We start from the raw sequence: 23,246 nt of genomic DNA, 5'->3' as shown, positions 1-23,246 counted from the left end.
GGTCTCAAAGGAGTGTCAAATTCTGTTTGCTAAAAACTGAAGTGTAAGTAACTTCACTATTCATTCCGTGAAAAACTGTCTCCTGTGTTATGTGAAGTCAGGTGTTCTCAAAAGGACAGTTGTGAACACGCTTCCCCTATGGATCAAGTCTGAACACACCCCTCTTCTTCAACTGTTTTCTGCTCTGTAAAACTAGTGCCTGATTTTGTATCGTTTCTCTCTCTGTGATTTGCTGGGCTGCTGACAAAAGCAGGCACAGGTTCACGTGGAAAGTCCTCTTGAGCCTGGGAAACTGGAGGAGCACAGTGGATTGCAGCTGCCAATTAGTACTGAACGTATGGGAAATAAGTTTGAACTTTTCGTATATATGACACAGAATCCAACACAGCAGAGGAGTGTGCAAGGGTTGGGTTCATTTTCATCCTGATTACATTTCTGAAGTAAATACCAGTATCATACAAGTTGTATTTTCCCTTTTCCCTAGTTTTTATTTTTATGAGGTTAAAAACAATTCTTAGCACTTCATAAATCATCTTGATGTAGTTAATTGTGCCTTCACAATTGTGAGGTTTTTCACTATGTTCACATATTTTAGTCACATTAGTGATTCATACAAGTTTGTAAACTGAACTGGCTGCATTCGTCAGGGCAGTGTGAGTGAGAATAATGAATTTTAAAGCTTCTTTCAGTCTTGACTTAGCCATAAGACAGCAACTTCAGAAAGTTTTCCTGCTCTGAATTGGATGTCCTTATTCTCTAAGTATAGGGCATTAATTTGTTGGGTTTTTTTCATTAGTGCAAGAGATTAAAATATTAAAAAATGCAACATACACCCAGAAAGGTATGGGTGGAATAGCAGCAGGAAGCTGGTAAGTTAGCTCAGTCATTATGAAACTTTAATAAGCAATTTTGATAATAGAATGGAAGTGATTCTTGAGTGCCAGAAGGACACATAATACAGTTCTAGTAATGGGAACAGTGATAATGTCTGCAAGCAGGCAGGAATGTTTCCATTTTTATGTAATAATGTTTCATGGAAGAACTTCAGCCATTTCTGGATTAGGTAGACTTTGAGGCATTTTCTAAGGAAGCAGAAGGGAGAAGATGCATAAAGAGTGAGAAAATAAACTTCATTCAGCACAAGGATGAGGAATAGAGAACTGTGAGTGACATTTCAGTGAAGAAGTGCTTAAAGATAACTTCTTTCTTAATAGAAAGTTTGAAATTGAAAAAAAAATTCAATTTGCATATTATAATCCTCTCTCCATTGGGCCCTAGACCTTGAATAAACACTTTTAATTTTTTGTTTCTATATTTCACACAGGCAATCTCTTCTGCAAGACAAAGTGAAAACCAGCCTCGAGAGTAGGCTTGAGCACCGCAGGCTCTGTGGCTTCTTATTTTCCATCCCTCTCGCCGGCTGCAAAATGCCTGTTATTTAGTTATGGAGCATCTGCACTGTGCTGAGGAGAAATAGGCTCAGGATATGTCATGATGAATTAACACGATGCCTGTCAGCTTACCAAAAAGAAAGCAGGTATGGCATTTGCCTTTTGGCTTAATTCATGAGTAAAATATTAAGAAGTGATATATGGTAGGGCTCTAACTGAGCAGCAGCAGTGCCTGATGGAGGACAGTTGGAAACCTAAATACCCAGGTTTCTGAAGGTCCCTGTCTCAAGAATGAAGCAGTAAATCTGAATCTCCATGATATCCCACAACAAGAGGTCTGTGCTGTAATCTGCATGAGGGTAAACTGCTCAGAGGAATGTTAGAATAACAGAGAGTTGAATGCAGAAATAACCAGTACCTGGAGGGGAAATCACATAAAGCATCAGGAATACAATGCTGCTGGTGTCAACACTGAAAAATAAGGAGTGAAGTGATTTAAGAGGATGGCAAGTAGCTGGTAGGGACATGTGGCATGGGAGTGCAAGGCTCTCTTGTCAAGGCTGTCTAAGTATCATGTCCATACAAGAAATGGTGAATAGTTTCAGAAGGGGGATTTATCCTCTGGGGCTCTGTGCTGTGTCAGAAGTGTCATTAGTATTGGAATAAATTGTTCTGAAAAAGGCAATTTAGAAAAGAATATTTTTTTCTTAAACCTGTCAATGAATCCCATGTGGTTTTGAAGTGCAACATGTGGTATTCCACCACATACTGCACTTCATATGCTGCTGACTTGCTTTCAGTAGGGATGTTTGCCTAGGTCTGTATAGGTACATATGAGCACAGGAGTGGAAAGAACAGCCTGAGTCAGACAATTCAGATTAAACTTGTATGATGTGGTATCATGATTTTCATAAATATGTTTAAGCCTCATCTTAAAAGTAGTTTAGTGTTTGGCTCCTCTTGTTCTAGCTGGAAAGAATGTTGCAGAATCATCTCACCATTGTAAAAATGAGCAACCATCTTCTAATATCTTGCTAATGTTTAATTTTGGCCAGTTTATTTTTTCCTCTCACAGGACAATACTATTTTTTATCTTGCATAGCTTTTCCTCTCTTTTGGGTTAAACCCTTGTATCTATTTCTCTTTTTTTCCAGTCCTTAGATACAGGCTCTCCATTCCACAAAGATCGTCATAACTATTTTCCTCATTAGTTGCAGTTTGATATCATCTTTCTTGAACTGGAGAACTCAGTCCTGAAGTTCAGAGTATTTAGAGTGAAATCTCCCCTGTGTATTGCACAGTAGCATTAATATCTTTCTTGTTCTGCTGGAAAATCTGTTCTGATATAATCTATGGTTTTTGGAAGACTGCAGTAGAAAAGGAATTTGGCAATGTCCTGATTATACCTGTTTTCAGGTATTGCTGTGCTCAGTGTCTGGCACATGGCACATACTTGACAGAGAATCTTCTGTGTCTCACTCAGAAGTGCAGCAGGATTGTACAACTGCCCACCATCTGTCTGCTGTCTGCAGAGAGCTGCCTGTAGCATCTCTGTGATTGCCACTGAGGGCCACATCTCCCCTACCATGCTGGCACACGATCACCCACCACAGAACCACAGCTTGTTATTCATCTGTAAATGCATGAGTGTGTTTTCTGAAAGCTGAACTTCTCTACCTCACTCTTCAAGCTCACCTCATTCTTTCTGTATTCAAAACCTCCTCACTTTAATATTGACTTCCAGCTTTGTATCATTAGCAGAGTTCATCAGATAACTCCAGATTTAAAAAAAAAAAAAAAAATTAACAGACTAGTGCCCCCTCTGTTCTGGTGTTTCATTTTCAAAGCTCCTAGTCATCACCTCCTCTTTAGCATAATCCACCTTTGCACTTCAGTGCCTTTAGTCATCCCATCTTCTCCAATGACATCAAAAATTGCCTGTGTGGCAGGGCACGGAAGGCTTTATTCAGGTTCAGAGAGGTGATGTTGATATCATTTCCCTTTGGAAGGCAGTTTGTCTAAATGGAGGTGCCAGTTGAATGTGGCATATGTATATGTACCTTTTTTAAAAACAAGCCGCATTTCTCCCATTTATTTCCATCTGGTTTTCTTCAAATTTTGTTTTTAAGATCTGCATACTATTGAGATAAAAACTGTGCTTCTGGTTTACCCAGAATACATTCTCTTCCCTTCAGCCCTTTTTCACTTCAAGTCCAAATGCACACTTTTGGTCACCCCAGCTTGATTAAAAGTTAAAACTAGGTTTTAAAAAAAAAACTTCTGTGATTTCACACTGCTTTTTATTTAGGACTCCAAAGATAGTTAGGTTTCCCTTTAGGCTGAAGATTTTTATACCTCCAGTACTTGTTATGCAAAATTAAAAGTTCTGTCACTTTGGGGTTGGTTTTTTTCCTCTAGAAGTTGTGAGGTAGTTCATCTTCAAGCCTTAGACTTTCAGCGGGACTTAATTGATGGCAGTCACGCAGACTGGGTTGTGCAGAGTGTCATAGTAGACTCTTTAAGCTAAATTCCTCTGTGCATCTGTCCACAGACCCAAGCAGTCCAGCCTGGCAGCTCTGCACCCACAGCCCCTCCGAGCCCAGCTCTGGGGCCAGCGCCTCTGTCCACGCACGAAGTCTCATGAGCTGCCTCGGTGGTGTATTTGACAAATGCAGCCAGACATACACAGTCACTGAAGTCATTACTTACGGATGTTCACGATAAACATATCCTCTTGTGTGCACTTTACACCAGCCCAATCCAAATTAATGAGTCATGTTTGGCTCTGAACATCCTGTGTCCTTCCTGAACAACCTTCATGTTTTACAATAGATACATTAGTCACTGTGTACACTATGATCATAGTACTGAGCTGAGAACAAGTTTAATAATTCAGTCTACTAAATATCTTACCATCAAGAAAACTTTATACAAGTTATATACAAGTTGAAGATAAAATATCACTCCTAACTATTAGTCTGTGCTATAAAATACAAGATTTCAAATATTTATATGTTCTTTATTAACTGTACAAGTTGTCTACAAACTATGGTATGAAATAAGAAAATCTGTGTAATTTTAGCCTCCATATATGTACATAAATACATATATATATACAGAGACACATAAAGACTAACAAGCCCATTCCAAAACTTGGAGCATAACCACATGTAGTAAATCCTTCTTAAGGTATTTAAAAGTATCCTTCTTTTCTTCGTGCTCATGATAGCATCCACATTCGTCTTCTGTGACATTGTTACATTGGAGGATATTATATTTAGAAAATTAAATCTAAAATTTTGTTTCTGTTGGAATCTGTAGGAAATAAAAGGAAATAAATTTCATCTTTTGAAAGGAATAGCCAGGGTAAGTTTCCTCTGGGGACTGATGTATAAGAATCTGCTTCTCTAAAGCATTTGGATGAGAAGACTGTGGTCTGACATTTTCTCCTTATGGGGTTGCTCTGTGCTGAATACTGCCCTTCTCTTTAACTCTGTGATGAAAGGCTGCATGGATCCCTTTCTTATCACTGTCTCCAGACTCCCCTTCTGCCTGAGAAATTTCGATAAACTGGACTAATGTTGACTTCTGTGCCACAAGGGCATTCCACCAGTGAGCTCCTCACAGGGGAGCTGTGGTGGCCAGGAGACCAGGTGGGACAGCCTGGGGAGACAGCCTTTGCCTGCTTCCCCTCTGCAGCCTCTCCATGCACACAGCGCGGCTTGTGAGCCAAGCCCTGGGCCTCCTACTCCCGGAAGGCTTTGCCTTAAGTCAAATCCCATCAATAAGCTGTCTGGATGCTTTCTGCCCTGGGCTGACACAAGAGCTCAGGGATGAAGATGCTTTTGTTATCTGACATAGCAGATTCCCATGAGCAGCTTTTTGGGCTGTGTTTTCTATGTCTAGAGTGCCATAGAGAGAGCCTTACTGTGCACTCCCGGCTGTGCAGTCCATTCCTGGGGATGATGACATAGTCATTGCTTCTACTGTTCTCCTGTAAAGAACACAGGGAGTTGTGGGTTAGGAAATGGATTGCTTCTTATTTTCTGATTTTCCTTTTTCACATTAAAGAAGCTTTGGCTTTCTAAATCTCTAGAAGTTGACCTAATGCCTGGGAAGTTGACCCAGAAGGAAGGAAGCTCTCACTCGTCGGTCCTTTATGACCCTTGCCAGGTCTCTGGGTCAGCGCAGAAGGGCTGGGCCAGTTCAGCTAAGTGGAATTAGACAGTTTCAGGTGAGCAGCATTCTGGGTCTGGTACACTTAAACAGATTTAATGTATGAAGGATCCTTTCTTGCTCTTGATTTAAGAACACTCCCAGGAAGGCCATCACCAAATTTGGCTGTACTAATTTATCTACACTGCTTTAGCACTCCTTGTGAAGGTAGACAGGGCTGGAAAGCCTACATGACTACATGTAGCATAAATTCTGCCTTCCAGGAGCCACTGCAGTGAAAGGAGCAGTCTCTGCTGGATGAGTGGTGATAGAGGACTGCTGACGAATGGGCTGGGATCTCACCCACACTGTGCTCTTCCCAAAGAGATGACTTCAGGTGAAGTCTACCATGCCAGTCACCAGTAGGAATTATTCACTCCTTTTACTAGTGGTTTGCCAGGCACCTGGACCAGGGGCCACTCCTGCTTTCCAAATTTATTGAAGACCAGCCGAGTTTTAGTCATTAACTTTTCAAATAGAGAGACAGTGTAGCACACACTGCTGGATGCCTGGCAGTACTGGAAAGGTACTAAAATAATGAAAGATGAAGATTGTAGTGTTACCTTAGTGAGCTTTAATTTTGGGGAGCTGGCTGTGTCCTTCTTCAGCAAAATGTGTAAAACGGCATCATGAATGGTGAGGAAAAACATGGATGACTTAATCTCCTCATCAAAAAATGCACTTCTCTCCAGTTTGTCCAGGAGGCCCTCTGTGAAGGAACAAAATCAAAGCACAAAGTGATATGCAGGCCTTAAAAAGGAAGAAATAGTGTATCCTGAGCATGCCCACTGAGTGAACATAGGAATTCCTGGTATAATGCATTGTTTTATTTATTAGAGCTGATGGTTTCATCTTTATGGATGTGGAAAGGGCAGAACACAAATGCCTATCAGTAGTGCCCTGCTTAATGCCAAGCAGGAGGGAGTCTGAACCCCTTTTCTTATTTAATGCCCAACCCAGGGTGCCCAATTGCAGGTCTCACAGCCAGCCCAGAGCTGCAGTGGCCGTAGGTAAAATGAGCTGTTACACATGGTCCCAGTCTTTTGGGGACAGCAGGGGAGGGATGACACTTCCATTCAGCTGGGTCTGTTTGTTATCCAAGACTGGAAAGTAAAACAGTGGTGAATCTCCAGAGCCGTGCTCGGTGGCCAGCAAGGGAGGCAGTGGGATGAGGCACCTGCGGTGATGCCAACGGAAAGGCAAGTACTCACCGTGTGACCCAGTAATGTAAATGTCGATGTCCAGCCGGACAAATTCTTTCAAAGTCTGTTAAACCAGAAGAAGGCACCATTTAGATATTGCTGTTTTTTGCAGTATGATAACAACCCTTATGGTGATTAGCCACAGCAAATATACAAACCACTTTAAGACATTTAAGATCTACAATGGCAAGTGGCTTTGAACTCAAACTCTGCTGCACCTAGAGGCAGGACAGTCCTTTCATATGGCTCCAGACAGCGATGGCCAATCCTTTTGAAAAGGGGCACTGCTGAAAACATTTAGCTCACAGAGAAAAAGGTGATCTTTCATGAGTTGTATGACTTTATTGTACCTACAAGACTCATGGTGAAACTCATGGTGAAAAAAAAAGACTTCAAAATCTTCTGGGGAGATTTTTATAACTGGGAATTTAAGCAGAACTACAGTTCCCACTAACACCGTGGGTTTTACTTCCTATGGAAATAGATTTATACACCCCATGTGTCTCTAGATAGTTAACTGTAGCTGCTACTGTGAAAATGTTGTGCCTTTTGCTTTGTTCAAGATCCTCTGGGGAAGGAAGAGCAGGAGCAGAAATTGAACTCCGATGCTTCAACTCCCAGCTGGGTGTTTAAAGACTTATTTCATATCTACATTTCTGTAAAGCTTCCTGAAATCTTATCAGATGAAGAAAGGCTACCACAGCCAACACTTTAATGCCAAGACAATTTATATTGATTATTTAAACAATTTCCTAAACATTTTCTATGGAAAATGTACATTAAAATTTACATGCACTCAAAGGTTGCCACTGACCTTTCAGTCCATATAGGAATGCCTTTAAAAAGCAGACTATAAACACAGAATAGAACCATAGAATCATCTCGATTGGAAAGGACCTGAGAGATATCACCTAGTTCCAACCTCCCTGCCACGGGCAGGGACACTTCCCACTGAAGCTGGTTGCTCAAAGTTCTGTCCAACCTGGCCTTGAAGACTTCCAGGGATGCAGCAGTCACAGCTTCTCTGGGCAACCTGTTCCAGTGCCTCATCACCCTCACAGTAAAGAATTCTTCCTAATATCTAATCTAGACCTGCCCTCTTTCAGTTTAAAGCCATTGCCCTTTGTCCTATCACTACATGCCCTTGTAAGAAGTCTCTTTCCAAGTTTTTTTATAGGCCCACTTTAAGTATGGAAAAGCCATATACCAAGATCTCCTCATAGTCATTTCTTCTCTAGGCTGAACAACCCCAATTCGCTCATCTTGTCCTCATGGGAGAGATGCTCCAGCCCTCTGATCCTTTTCATGGCTCTCCTCTCGACCTGTTCTAACATATCTATGTCTTGCCTGCGCTGGGGACACCACAGATGAACAGGGTACTCCAGGTGGGGTCTCACAAGGCTGGAGTAGAGCGGCAGAATCACCTCCCTTGACCTGCTGGTCACACTTCTTTTGATGCAGCCCAGGATATGATTGACTTTCTGGCCTGAGAGTGCACATTGCTAGGTCATGTCCAATATTTCATCCACCAGTATCCTCATCTCCTTCTCTACAGGGCTGGTCTCAATCCATTTATTCCCCAACCTGTATTGATACAGGGGATTGCAATGATTGACATGCAGCACCTTGCACTTGGCTTGTTGAACTTCATGAGTTTCACATGGGCCCACTCCTGAAGCCTGTCCATGTCTCTCTGGGCACCATCTCTTCCCTCGTGTATCCCTCAAGTGTAACTGCATTCATAAGTTTCATATGATCACTGTTTGTCTTGTGAATTATGATTACCTTTTTGAGGACTGTCATGGCAGAAAAATCGAGGAAGGATACTGATGAGAAATCCAGAACGATGCTGTGGATGTTGACCTGGGGCACGGTGATGCCAGGTGGGAGGTCAGTGCCCCAGTTGATCTGAATGGGCAAGTCTGTCATGTTGGTGGGCTGGTCCAGCTCCTCTATTTTGTTGTTGTCTAATTCTTCATCTGACTCATATGTATGGTTAGCCATGGAAATCAAGCCTTTCTGTGTTGACAGAGAAAAGTGTCATAATTAGTACTCTTTTTTAAGACCCAGCTAGGGTAGTAGTGCTTCTTGGGCAAGGGCAAGAGCGGTGGCAATGCAAAACTGATGTTCCCATGAGAAGGAGCAGGACCTACTTGCACCTTGCACTAGAAAAAGTTCTGTCTTTCCCTTGCCTGGAGAAATCTGGAAATCATTTAATCATCATCATAATCACTTAATGATTTTTAATGTTCCTTGAAGTCAATTGTCAGACATGCTTCAAATCAGTGATTTTGGAACTAGTCAACAAAAAGCACGCAGGATTTGGGCTGGGAGAAAATCAACTTTATCCTACCATTAATGGAGCATGATCATCACCTCTGTGGGATCTGATCCTGCCATTTAACGCCGAACAAAGCTCTAGTGGACACATACAAGCTCTGCCCCTGGTAAATCTGTAGGTCTCTAACTGTGAGAGGAATTTAAAATCTTGAAGTGGAAACTTGGGGAGTAGCATATCTAATTAGGACAGGAGGCTATGAGGTACTTCTCTGCCATGTAAAGCCAGGGAGCTGGTTGCTTAACTCCCCTCTGCTGGGGGTAGAGTTGCATTACATACAGGTGTCACTTGCAGCTCTCCTTTCTTCAGCATCTTCCTGATCTTCCTCAGAGCTTTATTGCGTTTTCTCAGGACTCTTAGTGGGTTGAAGCCAACCTACAAAAACAGCACTTTGAAAAATCAAAAACAGAAACACCCCAGTGACAGCGAGATAAGGACAAGGCATCTCATGTGTCTTTTCTTTACAGTCATGATTTGAACTTGATGTTGCCTACCACTTGTCTTCAATTCAAACAAGGGCTCTTCCTTGGTTGGAAATATGTCTACAGATAGTGCTACACACCAGGCAGGCCTATCTGTGCTAGCTTTAGGACACTAGCATGGACAGCATTATAGCAGTGACAGTGCTGTAGCAAAGGCCACTAACTCCAGCAGGCTGGCACAGTGCTGGCATGTCCTACTCATCTTCGTCATGAGATGGACACCCAGGTGACCAAGACTAGAGAGTTCACAGGTTGTATCTGCTCTGTGCCACCCAACCGCAGCATGAGTCATTCACACATTGTTTTTCCTGAAGAAGAAAACCAAATTTGATCATGTTGGCTGCGTATGTCTCTTGAACCTCCTCGCTGGTTTTAACAAAATTAGATGGCGGGTAAATTAGGCTAGTAAGGGTTATGAGAACACTAGATTCCTGCAAGTCTTCTGCCTCATCCGTCTAGTGGGTAGAGGAGAAAGGTGTTAGAAGTACCAGTATTTGTAAAGAAAGAGAGTTGTGTGAGCATCTGCTCTCACAGAAAAGAACCCCCTTATGCTCTTCTGAGGTGAAAGCCAACCACGTGTGTTGGATTCCCATGTTCCTCTTCCAGTTTCAGTCCCTCACATGAAGTATGAAATGCTCATTACCAGTGCTCAGGGTAGTCAACTCCCCACTAAGGGCAGCAGTAAGGGAAGGTTATAAGTACAAGTTGTGTTCAATCTGGGGATGGTGGGCCTCGCTGGCATGATGAGAGCTCAGGGGTCCTGGGTCTCTGTGCTGATTATGGAAAGACTGGCTGCCTTCACCAGTTTGTTATGGAAGACATTAAGACCTCTTCGATAGAGTGATTTCATTCAGCATTCTTCTGACTGTTGTGGTTGTGTTTTTTGGGGCAATATGAAGTAAACTAGCCTTTATTTGGTGTAAATAATATAGATGACAGTAAAATAAAATTATTTCCCTTTATATTATCTGTGTTTGCACTACTTTCTTGTAAAGGACTTAAAATATGTATTGTTATGGCACAACAATATATGGCATACATGTATATATATAAGTATATATATAGTATAAACATTGCTATGATGTAAGATCAGCATGAGTCAGGCTGTTCTCTTTCTCAGGAGTGTCTGCATACATGTGAGATTACAGTAGTAGCAATAATATCTGAATTAACCATGAAAATTTCACCTTTGAACTGTGGACCAACTGCATATATAGTAATTACTGGGAAACTGTATTCACCTTAATGTGCCATGCAACTCATATGTTCAGAATGAGAGCCCCAGACACTTACAGCAGTGATGAGTTTCTCTCTGAGGAATTCAATATTAGCAAAGAAGATCGGAGAGGAGCATCTGAAAATCTTCACTCCCTCTGGCTCATAGATCTGCACAATGAAGCAGAAGTGTAAGTAACTATGTCTGTTACAGAAGCACAAGTGCAGCAGATAATGAAAGAAATTACATTTCTTACATCAGTGTAATCCTTCCTGTTTCTGTAGATGTTACTTCTCCCAACGTTAGCCAAAACAGCGTAGTTTGGACTGTGAACAAAAACGCACACAAAATTATTGGTATCCTATATCAAAACTTGAAGGACGGGAAGGATCAAATAAAACAATCTCAGCTGCAGTGGCAGACTGAAGCAGATCCCCACAGCCAAGGGTTTACGCTTGTAAATTATTTTTCCATATGTGGTTGCTGAGGCATGGGGTTCTTGGCCTTCTCTGTACAGAGGGAATTCATTTATAACGGGAGGCCCTGAGATATCATTGCATTCAACAAGTACTCACATCTGGGAGCGGATCACCACCGTCAGCAGCTGGAATGCCACAGCTGCTGCTAGTCCAAGGTCCAGGCCAAGAAAGATGGTAGCTACGAAAGTCACCACCCATATGATCTGTAAGGAGCAGCAGATGGCAGTGGTTATGAGCATGTCAAGAACCTGGGTCATGAGCTCAGGGTGGGAGCAGCAACAGATCTCAGATCTGGTCCAGGATATCCATCTGCTTTTGGTGAGGGCTTTTTTCTTGTAGAACAGAACCAGAGTCACCAACCAGCACCTGGGAGTGTTTCCAGGGATGACCATTTCTAGACAACAAAGGCCTAGAATGATAGGGGTGTGGCTGTTCAATAGGTGGTTCACTAAATGCTCAATAAAAATTCAGCAGAAAGGAAAGGCTACAAGTAAATCAGGATCCTTTTAAGCTGAGAGTTGTAAACGTGCAAATATCGGTGCTGTGGATGTATGTGACTGATAAATGACTAGGTAATACTGAATGATTTTTAGCCTCAGAGCTCAAAGCATTTTCACAGTGTAAAAATATCTGTTTGATAGCCAGGAAAATTGAGGCTTGGAACCATTTGTGAATACAAGGAACTGGCATATAAGAAAGGCAAGAGCCTAAATTTTCTGAATGTTAGAGGTAACCAGTCCTGCCCTAGAGCCATGAGTTTTACCATTTGGAGTAAATCCTTCAAGTCATGGTTGTCATTTGTTTTTTGCTGTGTATCTTCCATATAATATGTTGCATGAGTGTGCCTGAATGCATAGTCAATGCAGTAGGTATTTAGACATTTTCTGTTATTTAGGCATTTTCTGTAACTGCCTTCTATATTTGACTTTGTATAATGTGCTATTGTAATAGATTTTGATGAAATGGATGAAAATGAAGTTAAGAGAGTGAATCAACTCAAAATAGGTAAGACAAAATGGGAAACATAAGCAAGGCATGTAAAAAAGGCATGCCACTATTGTATTTTCTGTTTAGTGAAGTAAGACAGGTATATAAAAAGAAGATAACCTGTAAGAAAATTTGCATAATAGATGACTTTTTTAGAGCACTTGACTTGTGATGATGATGCTTGTGAGACTCAACTTACACAGTCAAACTTGTCTTTCCTCCATAGGATGCCTACTTGCTTGAACTGTATGAGCATTCCTTTCAAGTTGCCAAGGGCCAAAGATGCAAGGAGTGACTGTTAAAAAGACCAAAACACATGCTGAATATTTAAGCAAGCAAAGAACATGTTGAACGTTAGGAATTAAAAGATCATACTAATAGGGCCAAAGTGCAGCTGAAAGGCTCCTGGTACATCACAACTGATGGAACCTCCCCAGCTGTGGTGCAGGTGTCTGACTTGAGGCTGCAAATCCCACTTATTTATGGCACCTGAAAGCTGGTGCTGTGGTGGTTGATGTTCAGGTACTCGTGTTTCCTTTGAAGGACCAGATGTAGTGGTCCTTTCTGGCATGATGTGGAAAAAAGAACCAAGTTTTCCAAAACCCTGCTTTGCTCCCCCTGAAGTCTATGAACAGTCACAGTGACTCCTAGAGCAGCCCTGTCTTTGGAAAGCAGGAGGAAGCACTAAGTGAAACCAGTGAATACCTTCTGTAATGGTGCCAGGAGAAACCCAATGGCCAAGATCACAACCAAGACGATGACAGATGAGATAATACCAGCAATCTGCATGAGAGAACAATTCCACCATGAGTGCCTGCAGGCATTATGATCAGCTAGGAAAAAATAGAGCTGTGTTTCGTTAAACACCATCATGATTTGTTGTCTTCTATACCTGTGTTTTGCCTCCTGTGCTCTCCTGCACACCTGATCTCGTCAGAGCAGTGCTGGAGGCAAATCCTTTGAATGATCCACCAACTATATTACCCAGACCAAAAGCAATTAGTTCCTGAAATAAAAACAAAAAAGATTGTTCTTAAAAGCTGGTTCATAACAGTTATTCAGAAGGTAAAGCATTCCTAAAATGATTTATTTCCCATTGACAAATGCACCATATTGATCTCTGTTATTTGCCTACCTGGTTGGCATCTATTGGGTAGTCATGCTTGATGGAATACACTTTAGCCACAGAGAAGGCCACTGCAAATGCAACGATTCCAATGGAAAAGCCATCACCAACACATTTCTGGAGGATACCTAAATCAGGTGCAACAGGTGCTTCAAACCTGAAAGAAAAAAACTCTACTCATTAAGGATATGCCTAAGGAGGCAAGCTGTCAGCCAAGAGAGCAAGGGAGTGGTCAAGCTCATAATGAGCACTTCGGAGAGACGCGACACAGAGCTGTGGGCCTGAACCCTATAAAACTTTGGGGAATCCTTAATCAGGAGAGGGACTCTGTTTATCTGCACTCAACTCAGTTTGTGTTTCAGCATGTTCTCATTTACTTGGCCAGTTCCAGTCACAGCTTATTTCATCTGAGATGCACACACAGTTCTTCCTTCTGGTTACACATGGATGTAGGATCTGATACCGCACTGAGGCCCTCGCATGGGCAATTTGCACATGGAAAGATTTCACTTAATTACAATGGAAAAAAACCAAACCAGTGTGATTCATTGAGGCTCTTTTACAATATCAGGTAATACTGGCTAGTCTCTCAGGCTATCTACCTCCTAGAAATTTTAGCTTTACCATTTTCTGCTGGTTTGTTTGGGGTCTTCTCCTAGGGAGAATGCTAGGTCTTCTCCTAAGGAGACTTTCCCTCTGGGCTTCTTTTTTTTTTCCCTTCTTTTTTTTTCAGTGAACTGAAATCTGAAGAAAAGAGACTCTTAAGCAGAAAAAGCTGTTCCTCTGCAAACTTCATCTACTAACACCCCTGAAGCTACAGAGAGCAATGTTGTCCTAGTAAAGGTCTTCCTTCCTCTTTTTAACTTAATGCATGCCTATTAATTCTTTATGCCAAAATTCTGGCATAGCCAGATGTACTTTATATATGGATATATACCATAACCGGTCTACTCTGGCCTCCAATCGGGAGGCCTGGAGACACACCATCTATAACGCAGCTGTCTCCTTTGAGAACGCACGCAGGATCACTCTTGAGGAGAGAAGACAATGCAAAAAGAATGGTGTCTTGCAGAATTTACCACCTAAGGAGTCTTTCTGCTGTGCCTTTTGCAATCAGACATGTCTATCTCGTATTGGCCTCATAAGCCACCAGCATGCTTGTAACGAATGTGGATAGAGCCTTCCTAAATCTTTGTTTGTGAAGCCTAGCCATGAATACCCTATAAGTGGATATACTCCTGGAGGAGCAGACATTGAGGCCTCTGGAGGATAATGGTGCCTGAGGAAATGCTGGTGGCCAATCACAGGACCAGGCAGGAGAACTGTGCAGTGCCCTGGTGGCTTCCCAGGGCTGGTGGTGGCTGCTGAACTGTGCAAGTACTTCGAGGGAAACCAAGGGGTTCAGGAGTAGCCCAATAAAAGGGACAAATATGAACCTCCTGCTCAACAGCTGTCTTAGAAAGTGAAGGACACAATTAATTCATGTCTCAATATATTCCTTAATAAGTAGGAGATGTGCTCTAGTGAGTAACTTTTACATATTGAAATCCATTGAAAGTGTGTCATATTGTCAAGAGAAAAATATTTATTTACCTACTGAAAGAAGATGAAGAAGATAATTTTAATCAGAAACATAGTTGAACTGATTTAACACTGCCAAACTAGAGAGAACATTTTGTTCCACTGGTGAATTGTAAGTAAATCACTTACCCTTCCGGTAGTTTTCCAATAACAGCTACATTAAATTTTTCTTCCAAGTTAACAAAATAGGAAATCAGTGCTGCTAAGATTGTCTGAAAGATAATAAACCGCACCTCCATTAGACACATTCATGCAAGAGTGTGAAGAAACTATTAAACACCATTACCTTCCCTCTCCCATGCACTCTCCAGCCTTATCAACAGTGGCAGAACTATTTCCCAGGTCTGCACATCCCTTTGCAGATGTCATTCCTGAATGACCTTACAGGTATGAGTTTACATTCATAAATCACACAGATTATTACAGAATATCTTACTAACAACAGAGATCTTCCCACCCAACAAACTATGTATGTTCTAACAAGGTGTTGTAATGACTCTGGGAGAAAAAAAGTGCTACTTAAGTCTATACAACATCCTCCAGGACTGTAGAAGCTTCCCCCTGCCTCTGCTGCTTGGAGTGGGCAAAACCTGCTGCTGGAGGGCAAAATAATTTTGTGCATGGATGGCTGGGACTTCAGTGGCTGCTTGCAAGTGGGGTGCAGAGGGGCCCCAGCTGTGAGACTGCAGCTGGCTGGTGTCAGAGTCAATCTCGTCCAACTAAAAAATTCATAGTTTATAACACCACAGATATGTTCAATTAAGAACAGTTAAGTAGAGGTAAAATATCTCACAATAGCTCACAGATGCTGTCAATTTTTCCTTATAGGTAAAATGATAATGCGTCATTTAATGGAGAACAGGAGAAGAAATAGTTAAAACTCTGCTTTCTGTGTCGTAACATGGAGCAATTGCAAAATCAAGGGGAAGTGACTTACCATAATGAGTTCGATCGGGATGGGAGTTGGTAACTTTTCTTTGTATCGATCGTTCATTTCTTTCACCACGAACACGATAAGCAAGACAAGCAGGGATGTGACAAGGTCAGCAATGTTTGTTTTTGTAATCTGGCTGAAAAAGCTCTCCAGAGTCTGCAGAATCAGGAAGAAACAAGAAGTGCTTTAGAAACTGTAGTGCTCTGGCACAGTACCACTATCCCTTCCAGAAGAGCCTTTATCTGAATTGCCTTAAGGATTATGATGGATGAGATTTTTTCCCTGTGGCATGATGTGGACTGCAAGCCCCCATGAATATATGTGCATCAGCCAAATGATGAAAGCATCCACAAAAGAACCTTTCCACTGATTTGTGACCCTCCCCTCCTGGCTTTCCCCTGAAGGAGGGTTGGAGCAACACACATGTGTGTGTGATGGGAAATGTGAACAATGGCACTGAAGAGCAAGTGCCTCTCTCCTTTCCTTGCTTCCTGCCCTTCTCCTTCCTCCTTTCTCATCCAGAGTCATATGCAAATAAAATATGTATAATATCAGTCCAGTAAAAATGAATAATAAGGTGCCTAAGGCAGAGTTGAATGCTTAATTGAAATATGCCACTACACAACAGTAAATAGTATCTAATTAGCCCAATGGGGTGTAACTTGGTGCTTGGTAATAAATTTAAAGATTGGTCAAATACTAATCACTAATTAGTAAACACTAATACATCTCTCTTCTCTTGTGTTTCCTCCTGCTTGGCTGTTTTATGCTGAGTTCTGTTATTACTGCCATGTGATACACAGACACAGGTACATCAATAACATTAGCAAATAATGAGCTCTTAGCACTTACATAGAAGATGCCTAATGGTTTAACATATCCAGGAACAGGTAGCTGAAACATGAATTTCAGCTGAGATACCAAAACATGGACAGCTGCAGCAGTCGTGAAACCACTGATTAATGATTGTGATAAATAAATAACAAAGAATCCAAACCGGAAAATTCCCAGAAGCAACTGAAATGCAAAATAAGCATACGTCAGTGGGATTCATTCATGTTTTTAAGCAATCTCTGCAATAAAGAGAATTGTATTTAATGGAAGTAGATATTTTCACCTAATCCCATCCATCCAGAGACTGAGGAATATACTATCACCAGACTTGCAATAAAAGTTGAGATTTAGCAACAGGAGGCATAACACTAGTAAGAGTAATTGCTAGAGCAGTTAAAATCCATTCTTTTTATTTTATAGCTAAAATAAACCTCCTTAGTTTTAGGGTTTTCAGTACCTATATTTTCACAGGGTACCACTGTTTCACAAAGTACAAATATATTGTTAGGAAGGGAGGAAATGTAGGAAATCTTTATTAGGACATAAGGATAAATTTGTTTGATTTTTTTAAAAGACAAATCCAAATATTTTACTATTGTGAGGCAGAGCTTGGTGCAACTGCATCATTAACTTATTTTCACAGCTACTTTTTTCCTATGCAGCAGGTTGTTTTTTGCTGTAGGTGTAGGTTGCAGCTGTGTGGACTGTAGGCTCAGGTCTGTGCAAAACCAAGGAATGTCTCCTAATCAGTGAGCCAAGGGGAGTTACACAGGAAGGGGAAGAGGATTATTTTGGTGACTGCAACAGCAGAAACCAAAGAGGAAGGTCAGCCTACCACCCAACTATTCATATAGGTGCATATAGATATGTGTAGAGGTATACACACAATTGACCAACCTGAAAAATCCCAGAAAGAAAGGTTACAGATGCAGCCACCATCACCCTCTCTTCATCTATTGCTGAGATATTTGTGGAATTGCCATTTCCAGTGCTGTCATCAGGGACCAGCCTGGTGACGACTCCTCCAACCATCAGGCTCAGGACGGGGAAAGGACCTGAGCAGCACAAGGCACTCGTCAAGAGATCCAAAGGGGCAGCATGTACTTCATCATCAGTGAGGAGGGTGAGTTGCTTGCCTGAACTTACCCACTGAGATGTGTCTGGATGTGCCAAAGATAAAATAGACCAGGACAGGGAAAAATGCTGCATAGAGTCCATAACCGGGGGGGACATTCACCAGCAAAGCAAAGGCGAGACCTGTGAAGACAGAGAGCCAGGGAAGGCGATGTGCGTGTTGCAGGCTGCAGTCAGCAGTGCCTTGGCACCTGGCCTAGCAGGCTGTGTCAGGGCACACATTTCCTGAAGATACCTTGTAGCACAGCCACGAGCCCTGTGTTGATGCCAGAGACGATGTCACTCAGGATCCACTCCCGGAAGCGGTATGCTGGCAGCCATGAGACAACAGGAAAGAAGCGCAGAGCAATTTTTTTGGCCTTTTGTGGGGAGCAGCTGTACAGGCACAAGAGGATAGAATTCTGTCAGTGAACAGCTCAGCTGAGTTGTAGACTGTTTTCAGAGCAGAATCGAAGAGAAAATGATTCAGGTTCTGGCTGCTAGAGGTCAAAATCTCATGCAGATACAGCCGTGACCAATTTGCACTGCCAGCTGTGCTTCAAGGCGGACTCAGTGGCCTTCAAAAGTCCTTTCCAACCAAAATTCTTGTAGAATCATAGAATGGTTTTGGTTGGAAGGGACCTCTGAAGATCATCTAGTCCAACCCTCTTAAAGTAAGCAGTGATGCCACCCGTTAGGTCAGATTGCTCAGAGCCCCATCTAAACTGATCTTGAACATTTCCAGGGATGGGGCATCCACCACCTCTCTGGGCAACCCATACCAGTGCCTCACCACCCTCATCATAAACAATTTCTTCCTTATATCCAGTCCAAATCTACCCTCTTTTAGTTTAAAACCATCATCCCTTGTCCTGTCACAACAGGCCTTGGTAAAATGTCAGTGTGCATCTTCCTTATAAGCCCCCTTTAAGTACTGAAAGGCTGTAATAAGATCTCTCTAGAGTTTGTGTTGCCAAATGCCCAGAAAAAGAGAAGCTGAGATACAACTGTGGGAAGACTTTTAAGGGTAACAGCAGCTAAAATTAATTAGAAAGATCTGACACTGAATATAGTTAAAGAATTTTCATCTGAGATGGATGTCATCAGGATGGAGTTCATGCTGTCCAAGAGCAGTTCAGGCTGTTTCTTAGATCCATATTTAAAAAAAAATAAAAATCTCCTTACCGGAAATAGAGTTTCAGGTGGTCCCAAAAGGTTTTATGGTATCTGTGCAATTTCTCATGCTCTTCATTGAATGAATTCTCCGAGTACACAGGTCTGGCTACAACATAGTGATTGCCCACAGGTTCAACCATTTCTTTTGAAATGTTGGGCGAGTATGGTGACTTGTGTATGCTTCTCTCTGGCTTAGGCACTTAAAAACCTGAAATGAAGAACAGGGTTAGCTCCTTATGTACTGTGGGGAGGGTAGTCATAGCATAGCTGAGTGAACTCCAAACTGAGCGTTACCACCTTTGAAGATCAAAAGAGGGATGGTTGAGACACCTGCTTCACTTTGCCAAGGTGATCTCCTGCCCTGCTCCTCCTCCTGCTTCAGAGCAGTGTTTCACTGGAGCATGAATTATTTCTTTCTAAAGACGCGGCCAAAAAGTGGAGATGGTTTTTGAGGTAATTTATCTCTGAGTCAGCCATCTACAACCAAGAACTTCCTCCCTCAATGGAGATTAATTTCCTAAAGAATAAACAAGCAGATCCCAAGCAGTTTCTCTTTGTGGCATCGCTGCGAGAGCTGGGAGCTCACTGAAAGCCACTGACACATGAGGGGAAAGGCAGAGCCAAGGCAGGGCTCAGGTATCCTCTCGGATTCAGAGACAGGGCAGAATCTTTTGGCTTAGGTCTGTGTGACAGGCAGATCAGGCTCAGTAGTAAAAAAGCACACTATTGCTGCTTGTTAAGTTATTTGTAAGATTTATTTCCATGGGTTATCTGGACTGATTCTCCTCTGCTTCATGTTCACAAACAGTTGTTCCAATATCTTACCTAAATACTATTTTCTGCCTTATCCCAACCCACATTTGCCTGTTTATATTGAATAGAAACTGTTCTCAGTCAGTCCAGAAATGACCTCTGGAGCCCTCATTACACATGAGAAGATTCAAGATTCATTTCAGTTGATACCACTGAGTACTTTGGAGCAATTTAGTGACGCCATCACTGTGCTGCCCACTATGCCTGACATTCTTCCCACATCAAATTCAGCTAAACAAATGTACTGTCTAAAAACATTTATCTCAGTTGAAGCCACCATTAAATATTTAATACAGTACTAGCCCTAGACAGAAGCTGTGGAACTTGCTCTTTGTAGTCACAGTTGGACTACATGATCGTTGAAGGACCCTCCCAGCTGGAACTAATCTGTTCTCTCCTATTCTATTTTCTTTTGACTCAGAGATGAAGATGTATCATAGAAAGCAAAAAGTCTTTTGTGACATTGATAGTAAGGGATTTTTCTTTGTTTTCTGTCCCCCAGTGCAAATGCTACTTGGTACCTTGGTGCTTGTTGGCGGTCTCATGACAGATGCCCAGCTAACACTAGTTCCTTGCCCAGGTCTGTCGCCTGACTCTCATTGAAATACTCTGCGTGTATTTCTAATTCAGACTGGTGTGTATTCAATATTTGGAGATATCACAGGACAGCTTTGAATGTAGCACAAAGCTGTTTGCATAGTTACGAACAGAGGAAAAGTTTTTCATCTGTGACAATTTTGGCATTAAAATGTGAATCCCATCCTGAAACTTTGCTACAGCTCAGAGCCTATTATTGACTTATTTCAAGTGATTTCATTTTAGTTTCCCTATAGTTCATTCTGGGGAAATTCATAAATAAGTGTAGAAGTCCAAGTAATGTCAGATGTACCTCTTAGATACGCTTCTTTAGTTGACATACTATTTTTTTCACAAAGGATTCATTATATTCGCAATGGATTAAGCATTTTTACTATCTGTTTTAATCTAGAAAATGAGATCTGTAGTATTTTCCAAAAACTGGCAGGTAATTATTCTAACAGACCAATGCTCAAAATCTAAGCTGATTCAAGACACTGATCCAAAGTCAGTTAAAATCACACTCTGATCCTGTAATTGTACACTGCTGTCTCTGCCTCTGTTGGGATCAGAGCACCAAACCTGAGGCTGATAAAATTTCAATGAAAAAATTGGTTGATTTAGTCCATTCTGTGACAAATCTTGGTTACGTAGATTTGTGGGAAGAAGTTCTATCTATTAAAGATTTTAAAATTGTTCTGTTTCCTAGTCCATGTATCTGCCTTTTAGACTTCCTAAGATGAATATTGCTGAAAGTCCCGTTGACTAGTTTTGTTCATTACATTGTAGGGTACGAGATGTACTATTTGTACCCTTTGAAATGTTCACAAGCTATAAAAATAAAAGAAGTGTGTGGGTGATTAATTTCAGACTTTCCTCAGTGCTGCAGCTGCTGTAGTTTTTGTGAATACTTCAGTTGTCCCTACTGCCCCTCACTCAGCCATTCTTCTTTCCTCAGGCCAGATTTAGTGCCTCAGTCTCAGGGAATATACAATATGCTTCTTTACAACTCTGTGAATCTCCTTTGGTTTATCAGTGCTGGTCTTACTGAAGGTGCGTTTTGCATGTATTTTTTACCTCCTCATTGAAATCTCAATTTACAGACTCTCTGCTAGCTGAGCTTTGGGTTGATGGCTTAGAGCTGCAGGAGGAGACCAGGAGCCTCACCCCAAGGGTCTTGTCAAGCTGAACCAAGCAAGAAAGAGTCTGCATTAAAGACTGCAGTGCTACACAGTTAACATACATACATCGTCTGCTTAAGCTGAACCAAGCCAGCCTGAGTACCTGAAGTGTGGTGGAAGGTGCCTTCAGTCTGTTTCCTGGTAGGTAAATGACACCATGCAGAGCAGCACCTTGCTGTAGCTAGATGACCACTAGCTGCTAGTCACCCACACTGGTTGAGCTTTTTTTGTCTCATTCCCTCTTTCACGGGCTCTGTTGGCAGTTGTCAGCTACTATGACTCCAGCCCTCCTCTTGCTCATTCTCATTTTCTTCCCATGTATATCTAGAAAGACAGGATGCCCTCAGCATAGGAAGGGTTTTTTTCAGCTGTCGGTAAAGTTACTTGTTTTAGGTGTTTTAAATAAAATGAGGATATCATGAAAAGTACAAGCATGGTGAAGGCAAACATCCTCCACAAATCCCCTAAAAGGGAGGTCTGTACTCCAGTAACCCAAACTGCCTGTCCAGAGTGCCCCCATCATTAAGTTCTTGGGCTCCTCGTGGGACATGACTAATTCTTCTGATGACTTCTACAACATGCCCACCCATACACAGGAAACAAGAGCACAGACCAAGCTCATGCTGCACAACTATCAAGTGGTAACAACTTTCACTCCCTATTGACGGAGATGAGGTGTGACCTGAAACCCCAGAAATAGCATTCTGGTTCAGTTTTATTCCATATAGCCTCTGATCCTGTTCTAATAGCCAGCAATTAACAGCATTGCCATCTCTCACATGTGAAAAACTTCTACTCCAGCACTTTGAACCTTTGGTAACATATATTTTGATGTGAGTCATTTTATTGAGGGGATTAACAAAGGGATAGTTTTTCCCATTTATTAATTTATCCTAAATACTGACTAAGAAGTACACAAAAATCTGGTAACTTCTATGGAATTAGATTTAAATTAAATATCAACATGCTCCATCCCACTTTTCAATCTGTGTATACCCACTAACAAATACTACTCTGTAACATAAACATTTGAAAAAATACAAAGAAATTCCACAAGGGAAACTTACATTTTACAAGAAATACAACAAATGACTAGAAGGATTTAATTTATAAGCATTACTTCACATATCCCATACCTACAATGGCAAGTTAAAATTGTACCTGGTATGTCTTCCAGGAAGCTCTTCAGAAGAAACCACACCAAGATTTTATGGATAAAGATATCCCTGAAATTTTCAGAGGTACTACAGGTATCTTGTGCTGTTCTTCACTTCAGAACCTCCCTAAATACTGGCAGCACTTTAATAACTAACTTCAGTTAACTTTTACAAGAAAAGGAAGATTTCACTGTGGCCTTGACCATTGAGCTTATCCTCAGGAGGAATGATAAGAGTAATTTCTTAAAGTTCTCTGTGATATTGCTTAACTTTGTTTGGTGAACTGTTTCTGATTGGTCTGCAGAGACTCATTATGGGAAAATAGAGATGAATAAGACGGACAGTCTGTTGCAATCCTGTGCTGTGCATCTAACAGGTTTCTGTTGAGCTGAGGTGGCCAGAGCTCAGATATAGTACCCTTCATTTCTGAAGGAACATGAGTCAC

At 41.6% G+C, this 23,246-nt stretch overlaps 1 protein-coding gene and 1 long non-coding RNA gene across 2 annotated transcripts; one reads left to right on the top strand and one right to left on the bottom strand.

Moving 5' to 3' along the window:
- Positions 1 to 178: 178 nt before the first annotated feature.
- SLC26A3 (solute carrier family 26 member 3) lies at positions 179 to 22,922 on the bottom strand. The gene is made up of 21 exons (XM_027639622.1): positions 22,806 to 22,922; positions 19,084 to 19,282; positions 18,155 to 18,294; positions 17,932 to 18,042; positions 17,683 to 17,840; positions 16,804 to 16,968; positions 15,955 to 16,107; positions 15,147 to 15,229; positions 13,446 to 13,593; positions 13,203 to 13,316; positions 13,016 to 13,093; positions 12,510 to 12,605; positions 11,420 to 11,526; positions 11,101 to 11,170; positions 10,922 to 11,014; positions 9,426 to 9,521; positions 8,594 to 8,827; positions 6,818 to 6,872; positions 6,170 to 6,315; positions 5,320 to 5,385; positions 179 to 4,706 (listed from the first exon to the last, which is right to left on the bottom strand). Exons 2-21 carry the CDS (start codon positions 19,212 to 19,214, stop codon positions 4,683 to 4,685), a joined length of 2,268 nt encoding a protein of 755 aa, XP_027495423.1. The 5' UTR covers positions 19,215 to 19,282; positions 22,806 to 22,922; the 3' UTR covers positions 179 to 4,682.
- LOC113945463 lies at positions 5,511 to 13,003 on the top strand. Its single transcript, XR_003527097.1, has 4 exons — positions 5,511 to 5,625; positions 10,900 to 11,034; positions 12,275 to 12,328; positions 12,537 to 13,003. It is a non-coding gene; the product is annotated as an uncharacterized LOC113945463 (long non-coding RNA).
- Positions 22,923 to 23,246: the final 324 nt, after the last annotated feature.

Source organism: Corapipo altera, unplaced genomic scaffold (genome assembly GCF_003945725.1).
Source record: "Corapipo altera isolate COAL_440 unplaced genomic scaffold, ASM394572v1 1b, whole genome shotgun sequence".
Classification (NCBI taxonomy): domain Eukaryota; kingdom Metazoa; phylum Chordata; class Aves; order Passeriformes; family Pipridae; genus Corapipo; species Corapipo altera.
Note: the sequence above shows the minus strand (reverse complement) of the source record. Positions and strands in the feature narration are given on the sequence as shown.